Raw genomic sequence first — 17,835 nt, forward strand, 5'->3', positions numbered from 1 at the left:
TAACTGATTGAATAATGGTTTGAAATTTGATTGGCTAAATTATCTTGATTATTATATAGTTCGAGAATCGACTTATCGTATTTTTGTTCGTCATATGAGTCCAAATTACCAGTGATAAATTTTAAAACAGATCCAAGACTAAATATAAAGAAAATATATACAGAATAGAGAAAAAGATCCAAGACTATTTATTAAACCTCTTTTATTGCGTTTGACGTTTTCATTGTAAAACAAAATTATTTCCAATTTTTCTTCAATAACAGATTTTGTATGGTTGATAAATTTCAAATAGTTAATTGCATCTCTTAATTTACTACTGTTTTCTGTAACGAAATCGGATTTTCAACTTATTCTAATATTTTTCCAAAAATAGTGAGAGACCTTATCATAGTAATTATTTAAATTCTCAATTTCTGAATACATTGATTTCAAATCATAATTATGTTCAAAAACGTGCGAGTTATATACAAGTTTGGCTTTGCCAAGGTTAATTGGTACAATTCCAGAATTGATAGTAACATTCTTAGGGTCGTTTGCACAGTATAGATTGCTAAACTCGATTAAGTTAATCGAGTTTAAGTTAATCTGAAAGTTTAAACTTGCATCGGTTTTCTCAGTGCATTTACTAATCCAGTTTAAGTTAAACTAGTTTAGCGTTAGGTTGGTAATAGAATGTCACCGTTTATAATATCAGGAAGGCTGATTTTTACAGGAAATTTGTTATTTGTTTATAAACCATCAGTAAATTGAGGTTATGTAGCTACTATTTCCTTGTTCAAAATCCACAAAGCTGCAAGCTGTACGGTAATAAAAGTGAAAAGCGATAAAAAATGACGAAATGCTATATTTTATTATTGGATACAAACTTATATTTAGTAGGCACCAAAAAATATATCTTAAAATATTTAAAAAAAAGCGATTTTGTTACGCTTAAATCTACTACAGTCTTCCTCGTTTATTAGAAATCTCTCGAAAGCAAAATATCTCAGATAAGTGTTATTAAAAATATGTTTCCTAATCAAAGACCACTGTCAAAAATTGTCTTATTTTCTTTCTATCAAGTGGTTTATTCAATCAAATACTGGATTGGCAGTTGCTTTACTCAAGAACGCCGTTAAGAAAATTCTTTATCATCCCATAAATTTAAATCATTCGTTTTTGCCCAATTTTTCTCAGTTTTAAAATTTCTTCACAGTCATCTTTATCAATCGCATTAAAAACTTCTATCAATTCCTCCATTATAATTATTTTTCATTTAAATAATGATTCACTATAACCTAAGTTAATAATAAATTATCGTCTACAGAAGCATTAAAAACAACTGTCGAAATAGTATATTTCGCACCTAGGGCCGAAAATGAGACTTTTCCGGCTTGAAATCGGTTTTTAATAAATCGGTTCGAGGCCGTAGGCCGAGGACTAGAAAAGATTGAGAGCCGGAAAAACATTTTTGCCCATGGCGAGAACGTTATTTTTCGCCATACAGAAAAATAAACAATATATATATATATATATATATATATATATATATATATATATATTTGAGAATAATAAACAATAATAACAAGTTGTAACAGTGTTGAGGTAGGAGACAAACTGCTTAGTTTCTTTTCCCACCATGGTATCCCTCAAACTATAGTTGCCGACAATGGATGTGACTTCAATAATGGCTTGGTAAAGGAATTGACAGAATTGCACAAAATCAAAATGCACTGTATAAGTACTCAACATCCGCCTTCAAATGGCTTAGCTGAACGTTTTCATTCTACGATAATTGAGCACATCAGAATATTTAATAATCGCGACGAGTTCAAAACAGAAACAATTAAAAGTAAAGTACGCCGTAATTGCTTATAACAATAGCATTCTCTCGGTAACAAAACTGACACTTTTGGAAGTTTTATACGGACACATAGAATCTAATCCCATTCTCGAAATTGACATTCAGAACAGATTTATTAACGAATATGTTAATAATCACAAAGAAAAACTAAACGACTATTTGACCATATACAGGAAATAAACCGAAGTAGAAAAGAACATGTCATCAACGAAAGGAACAAAGATCGAGAAGAACTACCAGAAATTCCAAAAGAAGTTTATGTGAGGAATGTGCAAAAACAAAGTAAAACTAAAAATAAATTTAACAAAGAAACTCTCCTATCAGTGAATCGAGAGCTTAAAACTGCCAAAATAAATCCCCGACATCATAACACTAGAGAGAAAATTCATTTATCCAAAATTAAAAGACCTAGAAAAATTATCAAAACTAATGACATTGAAAAACCTAAGACAGTGACTCAACTGACTATTGACAATGACAATCCTTTTCCAGGTCCATCTTCATCCTGTACGCAGCAAGATCAGGAAAAGCAATAGACATTAAGGGCCGTTTGCACAGTGTAAGTTTAAGCTAAAGCTTAAACCAAATCTGATTTTTTTTTGTTTAAACTAAAATTCCGTTTGCACAGTATCAGTTTAAACTCTGGAAGGAGGTTTAAACCAAATATTTGGATTAACTTGACATCTGTAAAGATTTGATGGGGAAACAGCTGATAGTAATAGTATATTTCGCACCTAGGGCCGAAAATGAGACTTTTCTGGCTCGAAATCGGTTTTCAAGTCCGAGGCCTTAGGCCGAGGACCAGAAAAGATTGAGAGCTGGAAAAACATTTTTGCCTATGGTGCGAACGCTATTTTTCGCCACAAAGAAAAATAAACAATATAATATATAGGCTATGAGAATAATTGTTTATTAGGCACTTCCGAAAGCAAAACAGGAAGGTCATAGCTCTAGCAAATCTGAGGTAATATATCAGGAAATTGTCCAAGTATTTTTATTTTTTATTCTGATTTGTCTAAATAACCTCAAAGATTATGTTCAATTTTGTAAGAGGTTGAGTTTATACATTTTATTCTTCCAAATGACAATAAGATGATATTATTATAAATGTTTTGATTCTTGAATAATAAACACAAATAATGAAAAGTTTTTTGATCAGCTGTGTCTTGAAATTTTGCCAATCTGAATGTCAACGTCAACAATGCTTGTTGTCGTTGACTTCGGAAGTTTAGGTTAGAAGTTCTATCCTACTCTGAAAATCGAATTTGAATAGTTTATAATATATATCTTATCTGTATTTTATTCATCCAAATAAAATGATAGTATCTTATTGCAGAATACTTATTCAATTCTAGAAGCATAAACTGATTCCGTTTCATAAACCATTTTGTAAACACGTTCACATCAAATCAGAATCAGCTGACTTCAAGGTTATTTTACAGCCCTAGGGCCGGGAAAAATTCACCGGCCTGGTTAGAAAACAATCACTTTCGGCCTGCATATGACGCACGAAAACCAGCTCATTACAACCATTTTTGCAATACATCAATAAATTTTAGTTCGATTAGGATCCTCCTAAATTTGAATCAGGCAGCCTTTTGTTTTCCCAATTCCAAACAAAATACCTAAAATACTCGTTTCACTGGGAATTCGTGTCTGATAGTACATTATAACTGAAGATTATATATTATTAATTATTTTATTGTGATCTATTCATGTTTTTCTTATGAAATTCAATGATAGGCCTACAGCATGAAGACTATGTCCAATTCATTTGTACTGGTGGCAAAATTTTACATTAAAAATAATTATTTGATAAAATCCGAGTTGAATATTGTAATAAAAACAAATTCCTTCAAAAAATAATTGATAATATAGTTATACGTTTTGAGGGAAAAAATAAGAACAAAAAAATTGGGAAGCATCATCGGGATTCGAACCGAGGAACTATCGCTTCTTAAGCTAGCGTTTCACCGTTGCGCTACATGCCCGTTCGAAAATGATAGTCTTGTAACAGCATTATAACCTCCTCATAAAAAACACACTTTTGGCTGCATCAATGTAGCTGCATCTACGGTAGCATAGATGAATTTGAACATTAATTCTGAAAAATGTATAGGCCTAAGGAAAATTGATATTTGGGCTTCCAGGTGCACGAGATTGATATTTTTAGAATCTATGTTCAAAATTTGGAGATCTAAATCATTCCCGTTTTTCCGGTATGCAATCCACAAGTTGACATGTTTTGATGCAAACAAACACATCCCTACTCTCTCTTATTATATAGATGTCATAATCAAATTCTTCTAATTTCAGTTTCCATCTTAATAATTTTGAATTCGGTTCTTTCATAGAAAATAACCATTGTAGGGGTTTGTGGCCAGTGAATATTTTGATTGTTCTAGCATAGAGATAGGGGCGGAAGTACTTAGTAGCCCAAACTATCGCTAAAAGTTCTTTTTCAATAGTTGAATAGTTCATTTCAGTTTTGTTGTGGGTTCTACTTGCATATCCACAAGGAAAATCGGCACCGTCTTTGTTCTCACTAAGAACTGCCCCAATAGCTAAATTGCTAGCATCTGTTGTAAGGTTCAATTGTTTTTCAAAATCAGGATACTGAAGGATTGGTTCGTTAGTAAGGATATTCTTACAAGTTTCAAAACATTTAATGTACTCTGGGTCTTGTATATCTATTTTAGCATTTCTTTTCAAACATTTAGTTAAAGGTTTTGTTAAATGAGCAAAGTTGTTGATGAATTTTCGAAATTATCCTAATAGTCCAAGAAATCCTTTTATCTCTTTCGTTGTTTTAGGGATAGGATATCTTTTTATCGCTTCGACTTTGTCAGGATTTGGTTAAACTCCGTTTGGTGTCACTAAGTGTCCGAGAAAACTAACTTCTTTACGCAAAAATTCTGTTTTATCAAGTTGTACTTTGAAGTTGGATTGTCTAAACCTTTCAAATACTTGTCTTAGTCGATCAATGTGTTCTTCTAAACTAGTTGAATAAATAATAATGTCATCTAAATATACTAAACAATTAATTTTGGAGTCCTTTTAGTATGCTATTCATAGCTTTTTGGAAAGTGGATGGACCGTTTTTGAGACCGAAGGGCATTCGTAAAAATTCTTAATAACCCGTGTCTGTAGAGAATGCAGTTTTTTCAATACTGCTAGGATCCATTTCTATCTGATGGAAGCCAGAGAATAAGTCTAGGGTAGTGAAGTACTGTGCTCTTCCTAATTTGTCTAGAATATCCGTAATATTAGGAAGTGGGAATTTATCGTCTACAGTCTTAGAATTCAAACCTCGATAGTCAATTACAACTCGAAATTTCTTTTTACCAGAAGCATCTTGTTTCTTTGGAATGACCCATATTGGTGAATTCCAAGGTGAATTGGAGGGTTGAATTATTTTTTGTTCCAACATTTCATCAATCTGTCGATTTACTTCAGTTCTATAGATTTCAGGGTAGCGATAACTTCTTGTATAGACTGGGATTTCGTCGGTGGTTCTTACGATATACTTTATTTCATTTGTGAAAGTCAAAGGATTTTCATATTGTCAATTCCGAGAAGAAGGTCAATGTTTATATGAAAATCAAAAAGATAGAACGTGTGTTTCGATTTTCCTAATAAAGAAATCTTTGTACTGTTTTCTCTTGTGAAATACCATGCGCTGTTGCTACTTCAAAAGGGTCTTCTATCAAGTTTTCTTTGTAACATTCCATACCTATGAAGTTCTTCACGAATGACCTAGTGCTTCCTGTGTCGATTAGAACTCTAAATCTTGTTTTAGGGTCAATGAAGTAGGGATGTTCATTTTTGTCATCTTGTAAGTTCATAATTGAAAATTTCTTTCGAGGCACGTATCCTCTAAAAAACAGTCTGATTCGGTTTGTTCGGCTGGCTGGAAATATGTTTCATTTTCGTTTTCAACTGAGAGCTGTTTGAATTCGTCTGATAATTCTTTCTGAGCGTTTTCACTGAAATTATTATCAAACTCATCATTTTGCATTTCGTCAATTGGTCGACCTGTCATTTGAAACAGTCTTGGTCTTTTTTGGGGACGATTGTTGATTGAGGAAATGCTTATTGGCGTTGGTTGATACGAATTTTGGGGTCTCGGTTGGTTGTAGTTTGGATTTTGAGCTCTTGTTTTGAAAGAACTGACTTTTCTGATTATGAGTGTGATAGAACTGTTGTCTCTGAGGATAGCTTTGCATTTGATAGCTGGGATTACTTTTTTTTTTTTACTAGTATTGATGATTTATTTATTTTATTTATTTATTTATTTACAACAATATGGGAGCACACGGGAAAACCCAAAAATTGCTCCCCAATCAAAAAAATTACAATAAGCACTTTACAAAAAAACTTAAAAATAGAGAGAAAGACATAAGGAAAAAACTATTTCATATTTGTGAAGAGAAAAAAAATGTGATGAGAATCTAAATATACTGAAAACTTAATATACTAAATACTAGATACTATACTATTATTATACTGTACTAGAAACCATTTACAATATGAGAAAATAATGAGAGGAGAATCAAGAAAATACAAATAACATTCCAATAATGAGATAAATGATAACAGAGCTAAGAATGAAAGGAAGTCATCTACTAAATATGGTACTCTATGTAAGTTGATGAGGTCTAGCGTGGGAAAAATAGGTGTCACATTGGGTGGAGCCGCTAACATGCCTTCTTGAACTGACTGGGATTCATATGAAAAAGGTCTATGTGAAAACTATGGTAATTATAAAGATTCATCATGCGGTTGATTGGAGAATTGAAGTGACTATTGGAGTTGCATTGGGGAGGAAGAAATCTGAAGCCGGAACGCCGTGAAATTGAAGACACATATATATTCAGCAATGAAAGGAGGTAGGTTGATTGGACACGGTTGTTCAATATATTATATAGGAACAAAAGCAATTTACAGATCCTAGATGCTTCCAGGGATTGAATATCGAATATGGCTCTTAGGTTAGCTGTGGGAAAATTGAAAGGACAGAACATTTTAAAACGCTTGAAATATACAAACCTTAGAAATTTACTTTGAATTCTTTCTAATTCCAGCTCATGAGAGGCGAGATATGGATGCCATACTTCAGAGCAGTAGTTTAATAAACTTCTGATAAGTGTCTTATATAATAGAATAAGAATATTGTGATTATCAAATTGAGAACAGGTTCTCCGAATGAATCCAATCTGTTGACATGCTCTGGAACATAAACTTCTCACATGATGATTGAAATTGAGCTCAGGATCAAAAATTACACCAAGGTCTTTAAAATGGTCCACTCTCTTAATTATTTGGTTATTGATCCTATAGATGGGAATTTGCGGATCTCTTTGTCTTGTGAAAGACAGCGTAGCACATTTACCAATATTAACTCTGAGCTGATTTCTCAAGCACCAATCAAAAAAACTATCCACATCACTTTGAAGCAGCTGACAATCAGTTTCAGACCTAATCACCCTGAAGATCTTCACATCATCTGCATACAGCAGACAAGACGAATGCTTTATGACAGCCGGCAAATCGTTTATGAAAATTATGAAGAGCAAAGGCCCCAAATTTGAACCCTGTGGAACGCCTGATGGGCTACTGAAAGATCTGGAATGAAGACCACCAACAGAAACAAATTGATTCCGATCAGACAGATAGGAAAGAATAAATCTAGCACTTGACAGTGAAAACCCAAAGGATGACAATTTCCGGACCAAAATTGTATGGTTTAAAGTATCAAAAGCTTTTGATAAATCTGTATACACAGTGTCAACACGAGTACCTGCATCAAGACAAACTGATACCTCACTCCGGAAATGCAATAAATTAGTCACTGTAGACCTGCCTGGCAAAAATCCATGCTGGCAATCAGCAATCCACGGTTCTATATGATTGAATATTTTTTTATAAATACATTTTTCGAAAATCTTTGCAAAACAATTAATAATGGATATTGGACGGTAGTTTTCAACAGATTGTCTGCTCCCAGCTTTAAAAATGGGAATTACTTTGGCTTGCTTCCACATATCAGGAAACGTGGATGTTTTCAGTGCTAGATTGAAAATGAACTCAAGCGGTTCAATAAACAAATCGGAGCAGCCCCTGATGACATACGGTGGAACCAAGTCTGGACCAACAGATCCATTACCTTTCAAGCTCCGTATAGAATTAACTATATCAGCCCTTGAGACAGAATTCAAGTGGAGAGGGGAGTGACCAATTGTGTCATCAAAAACTCCAGCATGATTGTCGCTTCTGTTGAAAACAGATGAGAAATAATCTGCAAACGCCTCTGGAATCTCAGTACCTGCGACAAAAGTATTATTCCATCTCATAAAATTCTCTGACCGCTTACCCTTTCGATTATTATTTATATAAGACCAGAAATTCCTCATGTCACCACCAATACTTGTCTGAACTGAATTTATATAAGCCTGATAAGCTTGAGAAATTTTAAGTTTCAAAGCAGATCTCAATCTTCTAAATTCCTCGTCGTGATAAGCAGAGACTCTCCTCTTTCGGGCACATTTCTCCTTCCGTTTGATGTCTTGAATTATATCCCTAGTATACCACCGAGGGTACCTGCCAATCCGATCACCAGCGGCTCTTCCAGGAACACACAGGTCAAAACATGAGTAAACTATGTTATAGAAAACTTCAGTTGCCTCATTGACTTCTGAACATGAATAGACAGCGGTCCAATCAGCGTCTCTCAGAGATTCATACAAGCGAAGAAAATCAGCTCTCTTGAAAACATATTGAAATTTGTCATTTGATTCATCTCCGTGATCTGCCCTCATGTGAAGCAATGGAAAAGAAATGGAAAGCGTAGGATGATGGTTATCCTCGGGAACCAAACAGTCATCGCATCTTGAAACATTAACATGGAACGAGCTAAGAACCAAATCCAAAGTCCGATTATTACAATTGACAATTCCATTATAAGACTCTAAGCCCATCACCCCCATGAAAAGTCCCAATGAAGCTGCCAGACGAGACCCTCTACTGAAGTCAAAGTTAGAGCCACCTATTTCGGGAATATTCCAGTCACCAATGACTATTACATTGCTATTTGAAATTTCATTGAATGATTCGATCGATTCAAAATATCTAAGATAAGTCTCATAGGAAGTCGATGGTTTAAAATAAACAGCGTTGATGTAGTACGGATCTTTATTGTGTTAGGCTTTTTCAAATTAGAGTGGTCTTGAAAGAAACCGAATTTGAACTGGAAGTCGTTAGATAGCATGTTAAGAGCACTGTCCAACGAACTGGGATTTTTAGTTCTCATAAGAGACCCGAGAGGCTCTCTTAATCCTCTTAGCAATACTCTCTAAGTGCTAATCCATTTACATACTGACACATGACTTCTGATATCGTAGGTTGCTTGTTTCGGAAATATTAAATCTGTAAATTCAGAAGTTTTTGGTTTCGTTCATAGAATGAAAAGGGTGATTCTCCTGATTCTTGTTGTAGTTCAGCCATTTCAAGATTGAGAGTAAAGCAATCTCTCTTGCCCATGTAACTATTGATCAAAATTTCTTACGTCAGGCCATGCATAAGTGAACTAGTAACAATGTCAAGAGCTGGGCTTTTGATACGGGCAAGGATAGTAGAATACAAGTATTCGTTTTGGAAATCATCTGGGTTGGCAGTTACATAAAATTTTGCCACAAGTTTGTCACAAATTGAAATGAGTAGGTTTGAAATGAAATGAAACGATTTAGCATAGTAGGCTCTCCTGAATAATCAGGGATCATGTCCAAGAATTCTTTCTTAAGGGTAGGTACAGTTTGGGGATTGGTTGCTTTATCATTGTTGAGATTCATGGCTCTTAGTTATAGATAAAATTACAAGAAAAAGAAATACGAAAATAATAAGTGAAATTAATATTGTCCAAGTTTATAATAAAGTGATAAAACAAAAATGTTTTGTTACTCACAATACTATAATCAAGTTCATCTTGTGACAGTCCAGGGTTCTGTCGCACGTGTAGGATATTCTCCAGAGGTGGAAGTCCTTAGAAGTTGAAGTCCGTGGTAGTCCTTAGATGATGAAGGTCCTTGGTTGTGCTGATATTGAAAGTCTGTCACTTTTTCTTGATTCACTTTGTAGATGAAATACGGTATTGTTAACACTTTACTGTTCACTAATTTTATTATTTTTCACACTTGTCCCGATATTAGGTGACTGAGTAAAAATATAATTTTGCAAATAAAACTCAAATAAAATAATATAATAGTTCACCAACTTATTCAATTTGATACGAAGTTATTTTGATAATTGTTCACTTATTTAAGTCCCGATGTTAGGTGACTGATACAACTTTTTTTGTAAGTTCATGAACACTTCATTAACGGTTAAAACCGAAAAACCAAATTCTCGTTTCTGAAGTGTCCTACCAAATGCGCCAGTTAGGATTGTAATTAATCAAATAGTCTTTTTTAAAAATGAATTTATTTGTTAACCACATATTACAATAATTTTATATCTCGCGATAGAGCTCCGTCCGCTATGTCCGCTAGCTTGGAACTGACTACTAAATACAATGTTACCTTCCACTACAACTATGCTACATCAACAATAATGGAATGAGGAGGGCTGACTATATAAGTAATTAGCTATATAACTTGCATAGAATATAACATATATCATCGCTTACCTCACCTAATTTTTATTACCTTTTTATATAACATATTTTCAACTCATGAGTTTTAATTTCATATATATTCTCAACATTTATTTCACGCAATTTCCATTCTTTATGATTTGATACAAGCCATATCAAAATAAATTGCACCTTTTTCATATATGAAGTTTGAATCTTGAAAAATATGATATAACTCTTAAAAAGCTATGAATGACTGAGAAAACCAGGCGTGATTTGAGGAAATCCATAGAGTAAGTGCATGAAATATATTATATATGTCAGTTTACTCGCGAAAACTCCGGCGCTCAGAGCGAGCGAGGAGCTTGGTTGTCGGGTTCGGTGACAACAACCAAGCTCCTTGCACGCTGGCGTCAACTAGTCTCTCCGACAGTAAATACCCTACTGGTTCAGAGGGGACTAGTTGTCGGCGACAAATAAGCTCCTCACACGCTCACGACAACTAGTCTCCCCGACAGTAAAGCTCCTCTCTCAAGAGCTCAGTTGACGCCGTCAGTAAATCCCCTCGAATGTGGTTTCAAAAGGAGCTTTACTGTCGGGGAGACTAGTTGGCGCGTTCCCATTCATTCCTATCATCATGCGAGGTCCTGATAAAACTTTCCAATTCCACAGTATAATAAAAATAAATTTCATATATATAAAATGTAGAAAATATAAATAAATATATTGATCGCCCAAAAACAAGTACGAAAACAATAATGAAATGACTCTTTTTTCCTATTGGCTTATTCTACACTAACAATCAACAACCATTATGAGTTAAGCATTCAAATCTATTCAGAATGGTTCATTCTAATTCTTGAGACTTTGAGTTTGAAATAGTGCTTTATCGAATTTTATATCATAGTCCAAATGAGTGGGATTGATTAGCACATAGCCCTTAACTATAGTGAGGTCCACGTTATAATGGCAGTGTGTGATTTGCAATGGTGTTGCTATCCTTGTCTATCATTCAACAAAGCAGATGGCGCTATCTCTTTCACGCTTTACGATGTTGCCACATCGTTTATCAACACTGTAGAAATTCAACTAATTGACAAAATATTTAATCTCAATCATACAAATTTATTATTACATCTTTGAAAAATATATTTTCTTGACAAATAAAATATGATTAACTATTTTCAACAATAATGAACCGTTAAAATTCACCAGATGTACCAGTATTAGCTGTTTGGGTGGCAAGGCTGAGATCTGGCAAACCTTTTCTCCTATCTTCCTACACTGCCATTATAACGTGGACCTTACTATACTAGTGCGGGTAGTAGACCCCCACATCGGTAAATTAACTGTTGGTGACTTGCAAGAATTTTTCATCATCACTACCTTCATTGTCCTCATATTAAGATTTTGCACGCTAATACTGTATAAGGGCATACGATCATGTTCTGTCAGAATCACCTGTTTGATGCACTTTTACTAGTGAAGAGGCGCCCTCACCTCTCACCTCAAGGATCAAAATCTCAAACCATCATAACTTTTAACAAAATGATCGAATCTCCTCGTACTACACCTCATTTATTCAGCTAGTCAGGGCGGTTCAAACTCATATAAGTCAAATTTGTTGAAGAAATGGGAAATTTATTGTTGAGTATACTTACACAAAAAATGACAGATTTTCATATTCAAAGTTTTCTTGTGAATTAATTTAGACTAAAATTCAAAATCTAGTTAGGGTTGTGCAGAATTTTCTCTCCCTTGACTCCAATAAACAATTCTCACTATTTCAATACCATCAAATAGTTACAGCCGATCAAAATAATAGCGTATCTGAAAGTGTATCTGGATCATCACCAGAAATTAGTATAGCAGTAATTAGTCAAAATTCTAGTAAATCTAGGTGAACAAAATAAGCAGATATCATTAAAATAAAATAGATTTATTTGTTAGTAAGGATTTAGATTTATAAAACTTCTATTTTATCATTTTTCATTTTTTATACAAACTGTCAAAACCCCTACATTTTCATCCAAAATTTTTCAGTTTCAAGAATAATCAATAAATTTAATATTGATAATTCTTGTATATTTACTTATAAAAAAAACAATCCGGAAAAGTACAAACTTTAAGATAACCTCGTTTGAGGAAAATGTGTTTAGAGAAAAAAAATGGGGATGTACAAGGGGTTAGAAGTGTCACAAAAACCGCTTCAGTACCTGAAGGTTAACGTATTACTTCAAAGGATCTACTCAGGAATCATAGGTTTCAACAATTATCATACCCTTAGACAATACATACAATCCAGGTGATAACAACAGGCATTCGCTCAAAACTGCTTGAACCTTTCTTTGAAATAGTCCATAGGTTATGTATTTCCAGAGTTAATGATATCATTTTCACACAATTTCAAGTAATTTAATTTCAATTATTAATTAGAATTTTGAATTTATGTGATTAATTTACTTCGAAACACGATCATAGGTTCATATAGTAGTAAGACTTTTACTAGACCCAATGGATTGATTACCGGTAATTAATTTTTTTCTACTTTTCTACTTGAATTTTTTCTACTTTTCAATTGTTCAAATCGATATAAATTGAGCTATAAAGTATTCCGTCATTAATACCGGATATTATTGATTGTTGTATTAGAGTAATTGCCAATAGATTTGGTTTTACATTTTCAGTGACTTGACTATTCTGAGCAATAAGTTCGACTTGACAGCTTTACGAGGTGGACGTAAAATATCTGATTTGAAGAGCAGTAACATTTTGGATCTATCCTCAATGAATCAGGTATTGAGCTCAAATCTGCGAATCCAGTTGCTGGGTGATGAAACTAGTGAGGAACAACTCAGTCAAAGCACGCCATCGACTATCAATCGACTTGAAGAGACCACTCCAGCAGAAAGACTAGCTGAGCAGGTAATATCCTCCTCACCTTAACAAATTTACGCATATTGTTGAAATTCATCATATTTAGATTTACCTCATCGAATGCTCTCTGGAACAATCAGAATTTATCTCACAAACTCGTATTGTATTTTATTATCTCTGCTTTATTGAATAATTTTGCATGAACGTGTATGTATGTTGTTTAGGTCTTGCTGTTTTGGCTTGAAACTAGTCATTTTGGTGGGTAATCAGAATTTTTACATTCTTCTCACTAATGGTTTCAACTGGCTTAAGATTTTAAGATAGTCTATTATTTCTTACACTGATCAGTAAGTCTATTATTTCTTACACTGATCAGTAAAAGAGTGAAGATTTTTTTTACTGATGATTGCATTAGAATTTCAACTACATGTGTCCCAGACATATTATCGACATTATTCCAATACCGGTATATACATCTGATGAACTTTCCTGGTTAATCAGGGCTAGGGCCAGCAGTGTTCGACTCTTTCCATAAAAAAATCTAAAACAAATTTCTATTTATTTTGTATATTCTCTTGGTGAGAATACTTGATTGTTTAAAAAGGTTAGCTTACATTGAAAACTTGAAAAAATAGTTTCATCGAGTAGGCTAATTAATAAAAACTATTGATTGGTGATCGATTAAAATTTGTATTTTTTCATGTAACTTTTAACACAATCATCATTTTTATTGTTCTCAGTAGTTCTTGGAGTTATTGTAGATATTCATATCATACCTATGAATTTGAATGGAATCATTTACGATTTGAATAGACTTTTTCCACAACCACTTATTAATTGAAAATTTGAGAAACTAGTTTTGGCTCTTACACTATTTCGATGCCTAGTAAACTGAAAGCTCTTGAACATTGAAAAGTAAAGTATTTATATGCACTATGCTCGATTTTAAAGTTTCCATTCGCTAAAAATTCATAAAGTAGCAGCAAACGAAACTATATCCTCAATGGGCCATATGAATAAAGTTGAGCATTTGCTTATACTTCTAAAATATTGAGCATATGCTTCATTTTCTAAGAATAAACGTGAGCAAAACCTTCTGCTCATGCTCATAAAAAATAGTTTGAGCATTTGCTCAAAATTGTATGAATAAACTAGAGCATTTGCACAACTTTTGAAGCAAATGCTTCAAAAAAGGTGAGTTTAGTCCGGGGTAGCTTTTCACCTTTTGCTCATAGTAAAATGGCTCAACTAATTCGTGTGAGTAAGAGGAAACTATACCAGATATGATCACAACCAATAGTTGAGAATTATAAAACTCTTTTTAGATTGAACTAAGATATATATCACCATTATTCCCACAAAATAATACATACAAAAGATACCTATCTATATAATAAGAGAGAGTAGGGTTGTGTTTGTTCGCATCAAAACATGTCAACTTGTGGAGTGCATACTGAAAAAACGGGAATGATTTAGATCTCCAAATTTTGCACTTAGATTCTAAATATATCAATTTTGTGCACCTTGAAGCCCAAATTTTTATTCTAGATTTTTCAAAATTGATGTTCAAATTTCATTCATGCTACCTACCATACATGAAGTTCCATACGGCATAGGCTACATTTCGTAGGCCTAAAGTGTGTTTTTCATGAGCAGTTTATAATGCTGTTTATTGTTTTTGAAGGGACGGATTCAAGGATCCAAAGGTTCAAAGAACCCCACACGTCAACCGAAGCTTATTGTGTTCCCAGTAGTATGTTAGTTAGGCAAACCAATACCTGTGTTCTTTACAAGAACCAGGAGTTTTCCCTGTACTAACCCATTCATCACCTGGTTGCTTGTTACAATCCAGTGTGATAAGCTTGGCAGTCTCTTCAGACTGATTAGTCCTCGTGACCTACGTGAGTTCCACTCCTGGCCTATTTTGAAGGTCCTACCGCTGAGGAAGGGGTGGTCAAGTTGCCTCTAGGGCACCCGGCCACCCTTGACTCAGCCTCTTGACCCACATTTGTGCCTGGAGTTTCACCCATCTCTGTTCTCTTGGGTTTTCTCTTTTTGCCCCTCTGAAACTTTGCAGGGTCAGAAGCCTCACCTCTCCCAAGAAGTTTTGCCTAAATGACCGTCCTTCTTTGAGCAGTGGTGAGGTTTGGTCACTCCACCCAAAACTCGTGACCTACGTGAGTTCCACTCCTAGTCTTTTTGTAGGTCCTTCCGCTGAGAGAGGGGACGCCAAACTGTCTCTAGGGTGCCCGGCGCCCGGCCACCCTCGACTCAGCCTCTTGACCCACATTTGTGCCTGGAGTTTCACCCATCTCTGGTCTCTTGGGTTTTTGTTTTTGCTTCTCCAAAACTCTGCAGCGTCAGAAACCTCACCTCTTCCAAGAAGTTTTGCCTAAATGGCCGTTCTTCTTTGAGCAGTGGTGAGGTTTGGTCACTCCACCCAAAACTTGTGACCTACGTGAGTTCCACTCCTGGTGTTTATGTAGGTCCTTCCGCTTAGAGAGGAGACGCCAAACTGCCGAACGCTGGACCCGCCATTTTGAATCGGCCATTACGCGGGCCAGTCGCGACTCCCAAATGCGCATCAAGTGGTTCGGATATCCTCAGGCCTAGAATCAGAATATTTGGGTATGTTTCCATCTTAACGAACTGCCCACGAAACCCTGTTTTTGCGCCTTAAGGAGCCCTACTGACAGTTTTATAAAGTCTTCAAAGCATTCGTGAGATGTCTTATCTCGTGAGCTTTCTTGTGTCTTAACTCTACATCTAACTCGTGCGTTAAAGACCCTATTATAAAACTGTTGTATAAGCTACTATTTTACAAATGTATTGTGATAATTTCAAGTATTTCTATTTTAATAATTTTATTGTATGGGAAGAGATGGTGTTGTATAATAAAAAGAGTAATAGGCCTACGTTGATGTTGTCAATACCACTATACTATTAATGCATCAATGTATTATTCTATTCATTTTCTATATTTTATAATCCATGTAAAATTCTTGTAAAAAAACAGATGAGCTATACTAATAATTTTTTTCTTTAGCCATTGTTTCATTTTTAATTGAGTAGTAATCTCTTATTCATCATCTAGTAGTTTTATGAATATTTCTTACAATAACTTAATGTATGGTGTATTTATAGTTAGTTGGCTCTTGTTGCAGCAACTGCTACATCCTCTGGCGATTGTGGGTCAACCTGACGCGGCTTGCAACGCTGTGGTTGGAGCTGCCATGGCACTAGGCTCTATCAAACTGTCAGCCCCGGCACCAGCCTGCTGTGCCCATTGCAGTGGACAAGTCAAAACCTTATAGTATATTATAATATAATTGGTTCTTGGTTAGCCTTTTTTTTGTAAATACAGTAACAATGTGGACCTTTTTTGTACATATTCCACATTCCTTGACGTTTCATGTAACTACTGAAATAACTTATTTTGTAAAAAATTAAATAATATATTTTGTTAACATTAAATGGTTGAAGATTCTATTATACATTGAAGTCCAAATAATTTTTTTTCACATAAAAGCAGATGATTATACATTAATTGATCACACCTGTCATCTATCTATATCCTATTATATTAAGCGAGCAATTTATTTCTGTATCCTATAGTCATTGTGGATGACAGGTGTGATCCACAATGACTCCCACACACTAATGGAATCATATATGATTGAGCGTACTCAGTATGTCTGTCTATCTTCGCCCTTTGGAGAAGTTTCATCCTCTATTAAATGAGCAATTTCTGTTTATATGCTGTATTTAATCGGATCTCAAAAACGGCTCTAACGATTCTCACGAAATTCAGAACATAGGTTTGTAATATAAAAATTCGATACAGTGATTAGATAGAACATTTTTGTATGAACTATGAATGTTATTATAATTTCTTCTTTCGTAATAAATTGTTTATGCTTTTGTACTCCAGAGCGAAGCTCGGTCCCCGATATTATCTGTTAATATTATTTTTATATCTGGTTATTTATGTTCAACGGATCACGAAAACGGCTCCAACGATTTTCATAAAATTTGGAACATAGTAGGTTTATGATATAAAAATTAGATTGCACTAGGTCTCTTCCTTGGAAAAACTCGCTGAACGACATTAAAAGGATAATTCATCCTTGGGTGAAACAGCTGAGACTTTCGTCGTCTGTGGATGGTAAAAAGTAAGCGAGTGATTCTGTGGAAAATCAAAATATCGCATCCCCGAAATTCATGAGATGACCTATAGCCGCCAGCTGTAAAATATAAACACGATGATTTGAGAGAATTGTGTTCTGTCATGGCTTACTCTATCTATAGTAGGCTATGGTTCTGTTTATCAATAAATAAAAATAACGAACGAAGCTCGGTGCCCCGATATTAATATCCTATATTATTAAACGAGCGATTTCTATTTATATGTTTTCATGTTTATATAATTATATATCTGTATGTGACCGGATCTCGAAAACGACTCTTAACGATTCTAACGAAATTTGGA

At 34.4% G+C, this 17,835-nt stretch overlaps 1 protein-coding gene across 2 annotated transcripts in view; it reads left to right on the forward strand.

The window, feature by feature from the left end:
* The window catches only part of LOC111047827 (golgin-45), a 41,012-nt gene extending 24,138 nt beyond the window's left edge, over positions 1-16,874 (forward strand). For both annotated transcript variants that reach the window (XM_039420339.1, XM_039420349.1), the window contains exons 5-6: positions 13,157-13,394; positions 16,511-16,874. In XM_039420339.1, the coding sequence (XP_039276273.1) occupies positions 13,157-13,394; positions 16,511-16,660 (388 nt within the window). In that variant the 3' untranslated portion in view covers positions 16,661-16,874. The remainder of the gene's footprint in view (positions 1-13,156; positions 13,395-16,510) is intronic.
* The last annotated feature ends 961 nt before the right edge of the window (positions 16,875-17,835 follow it).

This window comes from Nilaparvata lugens, chromosome 1 (genome assembly GCF_014356525.2).
Source record: "Nilaparvata lugens isolate BPH chromosome 1, ASM1435652v1, whole genome shotgun sequence".
Taxonomy (NCBI): domain Eukaryota; kingdom Metazoa; phylum Arthropoda; class Insecta; order Hemiptera; family Delphacidae; genus Nilaparvata; species Nilaparvata lugens.